We start from the raw sequence: 15297 nt of genomic DNA on the forward strand, positions 1-15297 counted from the left end.
AGGATGGAAAAGAATTATTTCAGACTCCCAACTCGACAAACATTTTTAAAGAATATATTGAATTGTTCATTAAAGTATCAGAGCATCTATACTCCGACGCCACTCTCCCATTGCCAGGCAACACTCCCACGTCTTGTCAGTGAAAGGTATAAAGACGTGGATTTCTTACATTAGTATGTTACAATGCACGTTTAAGAGAAAGCACTGATTGACTCACCGAAGTCTAGACAGTTTCCCGCCGATCATTTTACGTTTTGCACATTCGTTTTTCAAGCAGGTGATGGTAATCTTTTCCATATGTCTCAATGAAAAAAGGACAAGTCACTCTTTTGGATTAGCTAAGAAATGTCTGGAGTGTAGAGAGTATGTGAGCTGTGATACAGTTATTATAATGAAATTAACCTGTAAGCTATTGTGTAAAAAAAAATTTTGGTTTAATATGATTCATATGATTATTTAAAAATGTATTTTCATATTACATTTTATTCATGAATAAATGAAATGGGTTAGAAAACTAGCAATAAAAATCTTAGCGTAAGGGTTAAAACCTGACCTGAATAAATGACGTTTTGTTACATTATTTATTCTTTTTTTAATGATGCATCTCTATCTTTTTGTTTCTCACAACAGACATAGATGAGTGCTCGTTCGACCGTGCATGTGACCACAACTGTGTCAACTCTCCAGGAAGTTTCGAGTGTCAATGCCACAAAGGCTACGTCCTGTATGGAGTCGCTCACTGCGGAGGTAACACACATTACATTCCTTTTTTAGTGAGGTATAATATCGCTCCGTCAAATCGATCCAATCTCAGCCCATTCCTGTCCCAATCGGTCCAATCCCACCCACCTCATCCAAGTTCTGTTTTCCTTCTCTAACACTCCTGACCCAATTGAGCAGAATGCATGTGGGTGGCTGGAGGGTTTGTTCTTGCGATGACTTGATTTGAACATCCAGGTCTAATCTGAATCTGAGTGTGATAAAAGAAGGATAAGGAAATGCACACCTAGTAGCAGTACTAATACTGTATATTTCGACATTTGAGAGCTGTTCAGGTCCATGTCATGCGATCTCGACAGATAATGTAGACTTGTTGCAGAGTGCGAAGGCTTGAGGGCAAAGACATTCCTGCAGTGCAAAACTTGCTGATCCTACACCTAGGGTGTGGCAGGATATCAGAAAAAGTGTTTCAGAGTGATCCGAATAAATTGTGGAAGGATTCCGAGTGAAGCAACAGACTAAGAGTTTGCTAGATTAGTGGATGCGAGTTTTAATCTCAGTGATGCCACATCACGACCGGTAATTTAAGAGCAGTTTTAAGACCGTTCCCCTTAATTTGGGACGAAATGTAAGAACTATGTAGTTATTGTTATGCAAATGTTTTTATATCTTTTTTTCGCGTACGTTCAGGGCTGCAGCACGACTCCCATGATACAAAGGGTTAAGGCAAAAGAACATAAAGCTCCCAGTGCACACTATTATTTAAGACATGGTAAGCCAAAAAATGCTTCAAGGTTGCACTTTAAGGGCTGTGGGGATGAAGTAATTACTTAGCGGTTCAATTCCGTTTTATTTGTATAGCACTTTTAACAATGGATCTTCTCCCAAAGCAGCTTTACAGAGAAAAATAGGTTATAAAAGTAAATAAGTACTAAAGTGATAAAGTAAATACTATGACTTGGTTTATAATAAACAATTTTAAGCCCCAAGAATCATCCAGTAAGTTCTGAAAAACTTTGTAAGGCAAGCTAGCGAAGTCAGAGAGATTCTTTAAGTGCTGTTCTACTGGGATGTTACTTTGGCATGTACCATCTTCCTATACATTGTTGCACCTCTTCATGGCAACTATATTCCATAATGGAAGTGGTTTATGATGCATCCTGCCACACTGTAGGAAATTGCTTAGGAATGGTTTGAGGAACATGACCATGACAAGGTGTTGACTGGGCCTACAAACTTACTCTCCCTTTACGATCCTCTTCAGAAGAATAAAGGGAGAGTTTTCTTTCTATTTCTTCAATGCAGTTCTCTGTAACTTGGCGGGCAGAATCAATCTGTCGACTTATGAAGTCATTTTGCAACCGCCATCGTGAGTTACATCATCAATAAAGATCAGCGAGCCCTTTCTAGAAGCGCCAGTGAAGGTCCAAGCAATGACACTAATTCAAACCGTGCTCAAACGATGAGCTCATATACTTTGGAACATGAGAAGATCCTTTCTTTTTCCACACTGGTAAACATTTGTGTCTCATCTGAATTCTGATTACTTCCGACTTCTATTCTGCCATTTCGGTATTTTTTGAGGGGACTATATTCTGAAATCCGCCTGTTCGTGCCATTCGGAAGTAACCACCTCACCGCAGTCTTGCAGGGTGATGTAACTCTTGAGGGGAAGGAATGTGTTCCTGTGGTTCAGAGGAAGGAGAGGCGAGGCGCTGATGGAGGCGTCATGATAGAAACACGTGTTTATGGGTGGATTAAGAGTTCTTCGATGGTGCCAGTCTCTAATTTCAGGCGAATCAGTTAGAGAGCGGGTACAGGAAGGCAGGGAGGCGGCCTGGCATGGAGACATGGCTGCCCAGGCATTGTTAAGGTGTTAAGAGACCCCTGTTGTGATGAATGAGCCTTTCTGCTTTTCTGTCCACACTTGACAAGCCTTTAGATAAGAGCTAGCATTGGAGAACACTAGAGGAATGGGTGCTGCTTTCCTATAGGAAGCTGTTCGGTTGTAAAACGGATGCTGAATCTTCGGAATGCAAGTTTGCACCAAGAAGCAAGTTCTGGATGCTTGTTGAAAGAATTGTTAGTGTTTAAGACTTTGAATGTGTTCTGCTGTTAAAGAAAGCCTCATCAGAGTAGGTTCTGTACTAACGAGAGCATTTATTGTCACATATGAAGAAACTGTAAAGGTGTTTCTTTCAGATTTTTGTATTGCTAAAGAGCCAAAGAGTGGCAGCGCTGGGGGTTTGAGATTATTAACCTTAACCACTGATTCAATACAGCACCAACCACTGAGCTACTGCTGCCCCCAGTGCAATAACTAAGTGAAAAATGTTGTGATTTGTAATACTAAGGCTGGCAGAAAGCCACGCTGTGAAACCACAATAGCTCAGCTTTTTGCTTGGACTGAGTTGGAATTGGGTGGATTTAAAGGATTAGGATTGGATTAGACTGGAATGGATGGGCTCGATGGAATAAGATAAGCCTAAGAAACAAAATAGAGAAGAAAAAAGTAAGATGCCTTTAAAAACAATCAGATCATTTCATTGTAATTGTAGAATTTTGGCCGAATCGAAATCAAACCTGATTGAATGTTACATTCTGGTATGAGTGAACTGATCTTGGACCACATTTAAAAGCCTTTAGAGGCTGATATTTAATCGATTAAATAGGATTCCTATTCCCAATGTCTTCTTTGTGCAGTGTTATTTTTCTCCACACAGCAGGTGAAACTTCGTAAGCGTAATTTAGACAACTCGCTACATCTAGATGTCACAATATTACATCATTTAGCCACTCAATCTGTGTCAGGCTCCGTGTAATTAATGTTAACTAAATACAGGAAAAGAATAAGCGATCCCCGTAAACACCCCGTTCCCCGTCCGCTTGAATCAGTTCTGCCTAAGAGGCATGTTCCGGGGGTCTCAGGGGCACGAACAATTGTTGACACAAAAGGTCAATGAAGGTGTCAATCAAACAAGCGTTCTTATTTTCTCTTCTTCTCCCCTCCTTTCTGCTCCTCTGTCCACTGAGATTAATGAGGGCCTTGAATGCAGACAGCCGAAAGAGGAAACGCAAAGTCAAAGGTTCTAGTCTGGAGACGGCTCAAATCTTGGGTGAGAGGGAGAAGAGGGAAAATGGCCCAAAAGAAAAAGGGAACCAGAGCAGCCTAGTAAGCGAGGGCTTCATTCATGAACGCGATTCAGATTCATTGCTATTCTGTTCCTCTCTGGCTTTAACTAAGAGCAAAGCCTTTGATATGCCTAAAGACTCTTTATGTCTCCTTCTCGGTCTGCCTCTACTTCAAAACCACTTGGTCAAACTCAGCTCTCGCCGTCTCTTTCTCTCTTTGTTTTCTATTCAGCTCCCATCTGGTTTGCTGTGTTTTAGAGAGTGATTGTGGTTTTACTTTTTCCTTTTTGAAGGGGGGAAAAAAACGTGCTTAGAGGCACAGATGAGCAAATGCAAGCCAGTTAATGCGCACAAACCTTTAGCCTGATTTTCGTAAAAATCCAATCAAGCCAAGGAGGAAAACTTGTTATCGAATGATGCTGATATCAAACTCCATTCCATATGTATTTTTTTGAGCTGTTTGGTTGCTCAATTTACATCGTCAACACTGAGCCGTTTTAATGGACGAAGAAACCCTTAATTATCCAATGAGCTTCCTCAAATAGTGTCGTTAAATCTATATGAGTAATCTTTTGATTTGCGTTGTGAAAACATCTCCTGTGCACTATATAACGATCCGTAAACACAAGTGAGTGATTTCCTACACAAATCTTTTTTTTCTTTTCATTCTTCACATTAGCTGGAATAAAACCCTAAACAAGCAGTAAACACATGTCAAATGAAACAATTCCGTGTGTGTTTTGGTCATTAACAAGTCAAGTAAATGTATGATCAATCATTGTAACACAAAGACGCTCCTGGACAACTTTGGTGGATTTGTTTATAAATGACAAAGATCGCTTCATTCAAAGATCCATTACTGGGCCAGCAATGCCTGAGCTAAATACTCCCATACGATAGTGTTCTTACTGGTCCTTGTGAGTCCTGTTCTGTCTTGACCTGGATTTTCGAGGTCCTCAAGTTTGCATATCGTTTGCATATCTTTTATTTCATTTAAATTGTCGATAATAAAAAGGAGAATTTGACTAAAATGATGATTGAGTCTGTGTTCACAGCTGGATTTTAGAAACGGAGGATTTTAACAGCTCCTATGTATACACTCAGAACCTATACTCATACCGTTAAGGAGAAATAAAAGAGGATAGTTTGCGTTCTGACAGCTGTGTACTTCACACAAATCGTGCAATCCTTTCTAAACTTGCAAAAGCCCGGCCTGGTTGATGCTACGTGGTTTTAGCATTGTTCCTACTCTAAAATGTGTTTCAGATCAACAAGACTTTTAATGTTTACAAGGAACGCAAGTCCTGATGGGGAAAAGTGTTCACTTACATGCTCTGAGTGTGTGTTGTAGGAAAACTCCAGAATATATTTGCCGTTTTATTGGTACAGAGTGTTTTGTTTTCTCTTCGCGTGCAATTACTGCCCCTCTCACATATGAAAGTAAGTAGGGGTCAGCCTGTTCGGCACCACTGGAACTTTAACCCCAGCAATTCACAACCTTCTGCTCGAGGGCTCAAATCCAACACAGAAGGAACAGTTCAATGTAAAAACAGAAAGTTTTTTTCCTCTACGTTGTTTTTTTAGGTTTTTTTTTTTTTTTTAACCTTCCCTTCATTGAGGCCGATGCAGAGTTGCTGAACTTCCCAAACCCTTATTGTCGTTTGATTTTCAGACATCGATGAGTGCAGTATAAACCGTGGAGGATGTAAGTATGGCTGTTCGAACACGCTGGGCAGCTATGAGTGTACGTGTCCACCTGGATACAAACTGCACTGGAACAAAAAGGACTGTATCGGTAGGTGCACAACAACACTGACCCCTACAGGCCAATACACATTACACAAACACAGTGGACGTTTGCATGTTGTCGTGGGTTCTCTTGTGTGCAAAAGTTAAACAAGTAAATGACATTATATTTTCTGACTTCAGAAACTGCTCATATATTTTACTACCAGCTGTAACTACCAGATGGCAACACTATTTATTTTAAAAGCACCAATTTGGCATGTTTGAAGTCAAGTCATGTAGTGTAGTGTGGGTATATTTATATTTATGCCCTGGTTTGAGTAGATAAAGAGCTCTGTAGATGCTCCAAGCCATCACTGAAAATGGCCACAATTCCAACTTTATTTAAATACAAGGATACCTTATTTAGACACTATATAAAGCATCCTTGAAGTAAAATTCTGAATATTTACCTAAAGTTACCTTAGGCAAGCAGAATAAATAAAGGCCTTCCATCATTACTGAACCCCCCTCGCCTAGTTAGATGCTTGTAAAATGATGGTTTCTTGTTTGTCAATAGACTTAAGTAAAGTATTTGTTGACACAGAGGTCGTGAAGTGTCCGTCCAGCCTGGTGGCGCCAAAAGCAACGCTCTCCTGCAGCAAGACGGGCAAAAAGGAAAGTTGTTCTCTGACCTGTGCATCCAAAGCACACTATCTGGCAGGTACATGCTGAAGGAACCCATTTATAACTGTGCATGAAATGTTCTTTAAATCTTGATTTACAATTTTGATACACAAATAGATAGACAGATCACTTTACTTACCCCAGAGAGAAATTCAGATGACATTTCTTACCTCACAATACGCCGTTCAAATCTGTTTTCAAGCAGAGGTACAAACTGACTTCCACTCTGTAGACTAACAGCTGAAATGATCTGATTTTGATTAGCATTGCCTGCTACGGGTGTCAAAACTTTATAGTTTTGCAGTCACTGAGATGTGGTGCCTCTAACACGTCCTCTCTTTAGAGTCAGACAACAGTTACACAGTCAGCTGTGGTGTACGAGGAAAAAGCCAAAGTAGACTGAACTCCAGTAGCAGCCAGAGCTGCATAGGTAAGAGCAATATAATACAACAGTACAGCAGAAGCTAATCCAGATGGAGGGGTGGATGAACTGGATACAGTCTGACTGAATTAAAAATAATGGATAAATGGATAGATGGTCCATCTAGTCTAGTGGGTGGGTGGATGGATGGATGGGATAATTGGATGATTTGGATGGATGGATGGATGGATGGGATAATTGGATGGATAGATGGATGGATGGATGGATAGATGGATGGGATAATTGGATGATTTGGATGGATGGATGGATGGATGGATGGATGGGATGATTTGGATGGATGGATGGATAATTTGGATGGATGGATAATTTGGATGGATGGATGGATGGATGGATGATTTGGATGGATGGATGGATGGATGGATGGATGGATGGATGGAACTTGTTTGGATGAATCAATGAATGAGTTTGATAGACTAATTGATGGAACCTGGTTGTATTTATGAATGAATGGGTGTCTGTACTGAATAGGAGAAGGATGGTTATATAAATACACAGTTAGAGCAATATGTGGATTTGAATGTTTTTGGTAGGATGCTGGATAATGATGAACCTAATCAGATTTTTGGATATATAGAACGTGATTGGATGTTTTTTAGAGCTATACATTATTGCATGCGATGAATCAGATGTTTGGATGTGATTGGATGTGAAGAGCATGATTGGATGTTTGATAATGATGAATGAGATTGGAAATCCCAACGCTGCTTTGGTTTGTCTGTAGAGACTTTGGCTTCTCCAGTGAAGCAGACGGCCTCGTTCCGAATCAAGAACGCCAAATGCCATCTGCACCCCAAGCTCAGGGGACGAGCAGAAGACGGAGGCAAGCAGATTGGGCCAGGTGAAAAGGCATAGGTCATAAATTCGGATATTTTCACTATAATATACTATAATATAATCACTATAAATATGTATCATGTAAAAGTAATATGCGCGATACTCGCGTTTCACAGACAACGGCTTATTAATTGTTGCTTAGTATGTTGCCTTCATTTAGTATCAGTGTGTAACGAGTGTGTGGCGTGCAGGTGGTCAGCTCTGCAACAACTGCCAAGTCACCTTCGTTAATCTGAAGTGCGAGTCGTCCAAGAAGACCAAAGGTCGCCAAACACGTAACCCATCCAATAAAGAGGTCACACGCATCACTCTGGAACTGGAGGCAGAGATAAAACCTGGAGACACTACCGGTAAGTGTGGACAATTCATATCGGAGACTCTTTCCATATTAGTGAATTTAATGCTCACTGTAGAAATTATTGCTAAATGTACTATAATGGATTAAATTGAGCCTTTGTTTTGCCATTTAGATCTCAGAATTCATGAATGCTGTGGCATAAATGTCTAAGAAAATGTCTAAAACTGCTCTCTATATATTAATGTCTTTGCTGCCAGCATGTTTACTCAAAGTTCAAATGAACCCATTAGCTTACTGAAGAGACAAGAGAAGGTGGTCAAGAATTGACTTGCTTTAGCGTGATAGCGACATCTACTGCTCAAGACAGGAATTATCTATTTTTAAAACTTCTTTAGGCCACCAGTGCTGAAATCTTTACTATCAAAATGTATTGTGTGTTGATTCAGCGTTTCTCTGTTCTGCTCTGGTTCTGCTCATGTAGGCAGCTGTGACCTGAGCTGTGTGAGGAAACAAATGGAGCAGAAGATGAAGTCTTCTATCAAAGCTCTGAAGAAGTCCATCAACCAGGAGAGGTTCCTGATCCGAGTGGCAGGTCTGGAGTACGAGGTCGCTCAGAAGGTCACACAATCTGCTGACAAACAGGAACACTGTGGCCCAGGGAGAGAGAGGGACAGCGGCCGATGTGGTAAGAGCATCCACCTGAAGCTGGATTAGAAAATCACTCTGTCTGGTAAAAATAAAATGCAGAGGACTAATAGACTGCAATATATTCCCAAGGTAGGTGTTTCTACTAACCTGGCAACTCAGTGTGTGTGTGTGTCTGTATACAATGTTTCCAAAGATGCACTGGACAAAAAGTCGCTCTGCATCTGTGTATAGATTTGACCTCAAAGCTGTCTGAGGTCAAATCTATACACACACACTGAGTAGTTACACCGGGGAGACAGTGAAGCTGTATGGAATCTGCTTCAGAAGCTGTGCATTTAAAACAGAAACCAAAAAAACCTTCATATCTTATCATATCGATGATGTCATAGTCTCACTGTCTCCCCCTCCTGGCTGCTCTCTCAGTCAGATGTTTGCCTGGTTCTTATTATCACGGCGAGACGGAGCGCTGTGCGCAGTGTCCTCCTGGAACCTTCCAGGAGCGTGAGGGTCAACTGGCCTGTGACCTTTGCCCTGGAGGAGACCGCCATGGCTCGCCGGGTGGCCGAAACATCACTTCCTGCTCGGGTAAGCATGGTCAACCGATCAGCAGATCGGTTGATCTGATGCCGTTCACTCGCCTTCATTACTGACGTTCAGGATTCATCTGCACAAGTCATCCAAAACGTTGAATAGAAATTTCACAGATTATGACCACCAGTTTAACTATTTTGCATTTAAAGAAATTGAATTTTGTGCCTCACACACATGCATACGGAGCGAAATGCTTTTCACGACCATGTAAATAGAATATAAAAATAAAGTTAATCTTGTGTGACCTTGTGCTGTTGTGATTGAAGGTCAGTGTGCACCAGGATATTACTCCAGCGATGGCTTTAAACCGTGCCAGCCGTGCTCTCGAGGCACATACCAGCCTGACCATGGCAGGACCCTCTGCTTTCCTTGTGGAGGCGGCCTCGACACAAAGAGAGAGGGATCCAGCTCTTTTTACGACTGCGAGGTCAAAGGTCAGCCTTGGTTTGTTGCATGTTTACAGCTACACCAATGAAAATAACGTGTCGAGTTAAAAGTCGAGGTCTCTAGAGCGTCAGCGTAATCACGTGACGATCTTTAAACATACGTAACGATGCAAATGTATTAATTAACAAACATCTCTGAGGTAAACAAACGCGCATCATCAGCGCTTACTAGCGTCGTCGCGATACCAACACTTCGATACGATTCCTAAATTAAATATCATGATACCAATTCCAAATCGATACTATGGCAAAAAAAAAAAAAAGTATTTGAATAATGGAACTTTTGTTTTTTTTTATTAACAAACAAATTTGTCCGTCTGCTGAAACAAAGTAGAACTGTTTACACTAAAAAATAAAATCAAATAAATATATAAATCATAAATAATTTTCATCTTTAATTATTTACAAAGTTTCATCGCCGTGAGAGGAAGAGAAAAAGAATTCGGCAGTGTGCCGTAGAAACACTGCCCCCTATAGTCGAATGCTCTGAACTACAGCTGTCACTCTTAAAGTACTGGTACTAATAAAATTAGAAATCGTTTTCAAAAGACGGTGTGCCTTTGTGGTTCCGGTGTATCGTGCAACCGGTGCCTACCATGTCAGTCATGTGCCATGTAACGATAATTATAACGATGATGATAATGTCCATTGTAACAAGGTGTAACATCTGCACTGTAATCACGCCCTCTTTAACACAAAGCTCAGGTCTTATTAAAGTAGAGACATTTTTTTATGATCTAATTTGAACATTGTGTGTGTGTGTGTGTGTGTGTGTGTGTGTGTGTGTGTGTGTGTGTGTTCTGCAGTGTCTTGTCCACCGGGACATTACTACAACACCTCTGTGCACCGGTGTATCCGGTGTCCTTTGGGAACGTACCAAACAGACTTCAAACAGAATTACTGTATCTCCTGCCCAGGAAACACCACCACAGACTTCGACGGGGCGACCAGCGTGTCTCAGTGCAAGAGTAAGCCGATTCCCAGTTTATTCCCAACCCAAATCTGTGGGTCAGGTCAGCTTCGGATCAGTGACGTGTGTGTGTGTTTGTACAGACAGAGAATGCGGAGGTGAAATCGGAGAATATATCGGCTACATCGAGTCTCCGAACTACCCCGGAGATTATCCTGCTAACGTGGACTGCATCTGGACCATCAACCCTCCCAGCAAGCGCAAAATCCTCATCGTCGTACCAGAGATCTTCCTGCCATCCGAGGACGACTGTGGAGACGTGCTGGTGATGAGGAAGAACTGTATGTGGCATAGGATGGGTTCCGATTTTAATACGAGAGAAACATTTCATATGTTTCCCACACAAACATACACACACACACACACACACACACGTATATACTTGTAATCTAATGCAGAGGAACATCTGTCACTTTCTCCACCGAAACACAGGGTCAGTGACGTCCATCACCACCTACGAGACGTGTCAGACATACGAGAGGCCGATCGCGTTCACGGCTCGATCACGCCGCCTCTGGATCAATTTCAAATCCAACGACGTGAACAGTGCACGTGGCTTCCACATCCCTTATGTCACGTACGACGGTACGCAATGTGCCGCTTTCCGTTTTAATACCACACACACACACACACACACACACACTTTATCACACGTGTTTATTATCAATAATATTGTTTTCTTGGGTTTTGTTGACTGTAGTAACTTTAACGTAGATCCCGTATTTGTCAGCGTTCTGATTGGAGATGTTTTGTTGTGTGTCAGAGGACTACGAGCAGCTGGTGGAGGACATCGTGAGGGACGGAAGACTTTACGCCTCGGAGAACCATCAAGAAATCCTGAAGGTCCGATAAAAGATAAACAAATACAGATAAACATAGGGTTAAACTACACTGTGAGGCTAAAAGTATTGGGACAATCGACTTTTTTTTTTTTTTTCCACCCGTACGTGTTTCTTCTCCGAAATGTAACCACAAAATCAGAGAAACACATTGAGGCCTGCTCCATGAAGATCTGCTTTACATTGTTTGGAGCGGAACATCTCCTGCTTTAGCGCTTCAACAGTAACATCTTCAGGGTGAATGTGAACGCTGACTGCACCCCAGGCCTCCAAAAGAAAGTCTAGTGGAACATCTTTCCAGAAGAGTGGATGTGTGTGTGAGTGTGTGAGTGTGTGAGTGTGTGAGTGTGTGAGAGAGAGAGAGCTTTTTAGAAATCAAATGGAGACACAATGTGGAATGTGATGTTTAAAAAGAAGCTCATAATCTCATGCTCAGGTGTCCACATACTTTTGCCTCCATAATGTAGTTATTAGATTGTTAGTATTTTATTCTTGAACATTTATTTGCACAATATTATTTTTTGGAATACCATAATATTATTTATAATTATATAATTAAATATAATTATAAAATAATCTAATTTAATGCGTGAGTTGCGTTCCGCATATATCCACGTCTGTGACGGATGAAAAACAAATCTTGACTCTTGAATCAATCACATGATCTGCTCGATTTCCTGCGTTCATTTCTCTCCACACTGTGTCTCTCCACAGGACAAAAAGTTAATCAAGACGCTCTTCGACGTCCTGGCGCACCCCAACAACTACTACAAGTACACGGCTCGGGATTCCAACGAGATGCTGCCGCGCTCCTTCATCCGGCTTATCAGCAGCAAAGTGTCCGCCTTCCTCCGACCGTACAAGTAGCCGCTTCCGCTCCGAGGCTTCCTGCACTCCGGCCCACTCTGACAGCAGGCTTCAGTCTAAAGGGTTCAGCACACGCTTTATTTCCAAACAAATTCAACCAGGCTTTTGACTTTCATCTCTCGCTTCACTATGCACATTCGGTTTCGCATTTCTGATTTTTATTTTATTTTTCATTCCTTTTCCGAAAAGAAGACGGCGAATAACGGCTTCATGCATTTCGCAGCGTACAGTAACGAGGGGTTTTCTTGTGCTTTTAAGATCCTGTCACCACTCCGTGTCCTGATGTCTGGAATATATAATGTAGGAGGTGCAATATTCCCGTGAGCACCAGGAAAAACTGTTCTATGTCTTGATTTAAGGTGTCATGCCTCGATCCTTCCATCCCAAACAATCCGTAGAGGACACGCCTGCATTTTGAGCATCATAGCGCTCACTGGGACGTCGCACGATCGGGTTAGTTCGAGGTGCCGGAAGGCGAGAGAGGGTTTAGTCAATAAGCACGATTGTGAGCTGAGCTTCTGATCTACTGCCACCCCATCCCCCCCCCCCGTCCTCCCCCTCCCCCATAGCGCGTCGCTCTCGCGTTCGTACAATATATTCGTCATATAATCCGTCTTTTTTTCCCGTCCCGTTTTACTTCATATCGTCGTTCAGCTCTCAGAACGTCTTCAGTCGTCCTGTCACGCTGTTAAAACAGTACTTTTCCGTCCGTCCGCGTTGTGTTACTCGTTCCGCGGTTGTTTGCGAGCGTATATGAGTTAATGTAACGAGGCCTAGTGAAGATGTAGTGCATTATTACGAGACTGAATCGAAAGAGAATCGAGTTGCAGTGAGAAATGGATTCTGCAGAGAACCGAGCTGAGATGTGTGTGTGTGGGTGGTTGTTTTTGTTGTTGTTGTTGTTTGGTTTTTTTTGCGACTAATTGCTGCTTCTTTGATTTGGAGAAGAAAAAAAAATGTCACTTTAAACTACATTAAATTCGAACCTTTTGACCTCCCCGAAGGCCCTCAAAGGGAAAATCCACCAGAAACTATATATATATATATATATATATATATATATATATATATATATATATATATTCTTTTTTTTTTTTTTTTTTTTTGCGCAGACCTGTATATAATTTAGGTCACATTATGCGACACTCGTTCAAGATAGTTTGTGAGTTTGAGGGTTTGTGTACTTGCCTTTACAGGAAGTCCTGCTTTTCAATTTCCTGTCCGAAAATCTCCACTGTGAAAACGATGTAGCGCACACCACGTTCATCTCTTACCCAGGATCACTGCTGATCTAAACACCCACAGATCTAAACTCCTGCTCGTCATTCAGGGCGTAGGAACGACACGTGCACGTCAGTTTAGCGGACGCCTGTGCACGCCTGCACTCGTAATACACAAACTCCAAACACATGATGCGTGCCTTACGAATGTGTTGTTTTTTTTTTTCTACTTTAACATTCCCGTCGGTTCAGTGGAGAAAGAGAGAGAAAGAAAGAGAGAGGAAAAAAGTGCAGAATACGTTTGATGACACCGAGTGGTGTCTCTCCATGGTAGATTTCTTTTTTTTCTTTTCAGTTTGTTTTATTGTATATTGTAAATACGGAAATGAACGTAGACTAATGTCAAGTCTAAGAGCTAAAGCCGATCCCAAATAACAGCCTTGTATTAATAACATCCCATAATAGTTTGTTTATTATGGGACTCGTGTCTTATTGCGCCTGACAGAAACCCGTTAAAAAGAAAAAAACCTAAAAGGATGGATCTTTTCGTTTGAACTGGTATGTAAAGAGATTTTTTTTTGGTTTGGTTTCATAAAATACTTTTTTTTTATATAATGTTTATATTCAAATCTAATTATTTTGTTACCCCCCTCCCCACCCCACCCCCAAATATTCTCTTCCAAAGACCACCCCAGACGTGCAAACGATTATTTCTGAAACCATGAATCACATTCCACATTTAGTCTCCATTTGCTGTTCTAATAAGCTCCACTCTTCTGGGAAGATGTTCTACCAGATTCTGTGGTGAATTTGGGAGTTAAAAATGATGTAGGTGAGAAGGTAAGGAGGTTCCTGGGCCACAGACAGTCAGCGTTCACATTTAACCCAAAGGTGTTCAGAGCTCTATAGCAGGAGATCTTTCACATCTTCCAACCCATGTTAAGCAGATCTTCATGGAGCTGGCTTTGTGCAAATTGTCATGCTGGAAAGGGTTTGGGTCTCCTACTGTAGCTCAAGTGAAAGAAAAATGTCATGCTCCTGCATCCAAAGACATCCGATACATTAGCAAGTTTGTGGTAACAGTTTGGAGAAGAACCACATATGGCTGGAAAAATCAGGTGTCCCAATACATTTGGCCAAAATATATATAAATGAACAAAACCTTTCTCTCTTTTCCCCAAAGTCGCGCCACTTAGGAAGCCAGAAATCTTTCATTTTCCATTTTTTAAGCAGTTGGAAGCTTCTTACTCATTGGTCGGGTACAAAATATGATGTTGGATAATGTTTATGTAGCCTTCCGGCGAAACGTTCGCCTCAGTGCAGCCGGATCATGGAGGGAAAAATAAATAAATAAATAAACGTTAAGGCAAATTAGCAAGTTTTTTAATGAATGTTCATAAAAAGTAAACTGTCGTTATTGTAATTTAGCCTCTGTGAGATTTTTTTTGTTACTGACTGCCTGAAGAATTGTTTTTATTTGATTTGATTTTGGGTTCCTTTCCTTTGAGAAACGACTTGGCCACGGTGTTGCATGGAGTGGGTAATGGTATTTGCACTTGAAATTGTTTATGCTCATGTAAAAAAAAAAAAAATGTCTGGAGTTTTGTATTGTCTTTTTAAATGAAAGGATTTGGTGTTCGTACAAACGGGAGTCTCTTCTGTTTTCTGTCTCAGCTTTCGCCTCTGAGAGAGGAAGAACCTATAGTATAAAAGAACGTTAAAATTGTACGTACGTCAATTCGATAATTGGTTATTGGCATCTTCTGTTTTTAGATTATTTTAGTAGAGAAGGATATCTAAAGGGTATTTTTTTTTAAACATGGCAACCCTATAAAAAAAAATTTATTTAGGAAGAAAAAGATGCACCATTTGGAAGTC

At 41.1% G+C, this 15297-nt stretch overlaps 1 protein-coding gene across 3 annotated transcripts in view; it reads left to right on the plus strand.

The window, feature by feature from the left end:
• The window catches only part of scube3 (signal peptide, CUB domain, EGF-like 3), an 80327-nt gene extending 67074 nt beyond the window's left edge, over nt 1–13253 (plus strand). Inside the window, exons 10-23 of one of the 3 annotated variants that reach the window (XM_046869958.1) lie at nt 631–747; nt 5525–5647; nt 6185–6301; nt 6608–6694; nt 7428–7544; nt 7732–7890; nt 8320–8523; nt 8910–9071; nt 9344–9511; nt 10330–10491; nt 10577–10774; nt 10926–11078; nt 11257–11336; nt 12047–13253. In XM_046869958.1, coding sequence (XP_046725914.1) covers nt 631–747; nt 5525–5647; nt 6185–6301; nt 6608–6694; nt 7428–7544; nt 7732–7890; nt 8320–8523; nt 8910–9071; nt 9344–9511; nt 10330–10491; nt 10577–10774; nt 10926–11078; nt 11257–11336; nt 12047–12199 — 2000 coding nt within the window. In that variant the 3' untranslated portion in view covers nt 12200–13253. The remainder of the gene's footprint in view (nt 1–630; nt 748–5524; nt 5648–6184; nt 6302–6607; nt 6695–7427; nt 7545–7731; nt 7891–8319; nt 8524–8909; nt 9072–9343; nt 9512–10329; nt 10492–10576; nt 10775–10925; nt 11079–11256; nt 11337–12046) is intronic. The other 2 variants (XM_046869959.1, XM_046869960.1) reach the window with 2 other exon arrangements.
• Nucleotides 13254–15297: the final 2044 nt, after the last annotated feature.

This window comes from Silurus meridionalis, chromosome 16 (genome assembly GCF_014805685.1).
Source record: "Silurus meridionalis isolate SWU-2019-XX chromosome 16, ASM1480568v1, whole genome shotgun sequence".
Lineage (NCBI taxonomy): Eukaryota > Metazoa > Chordata > Actinopteri > Siluriformes > Siluridae > Silurus > Silurus meridionalis.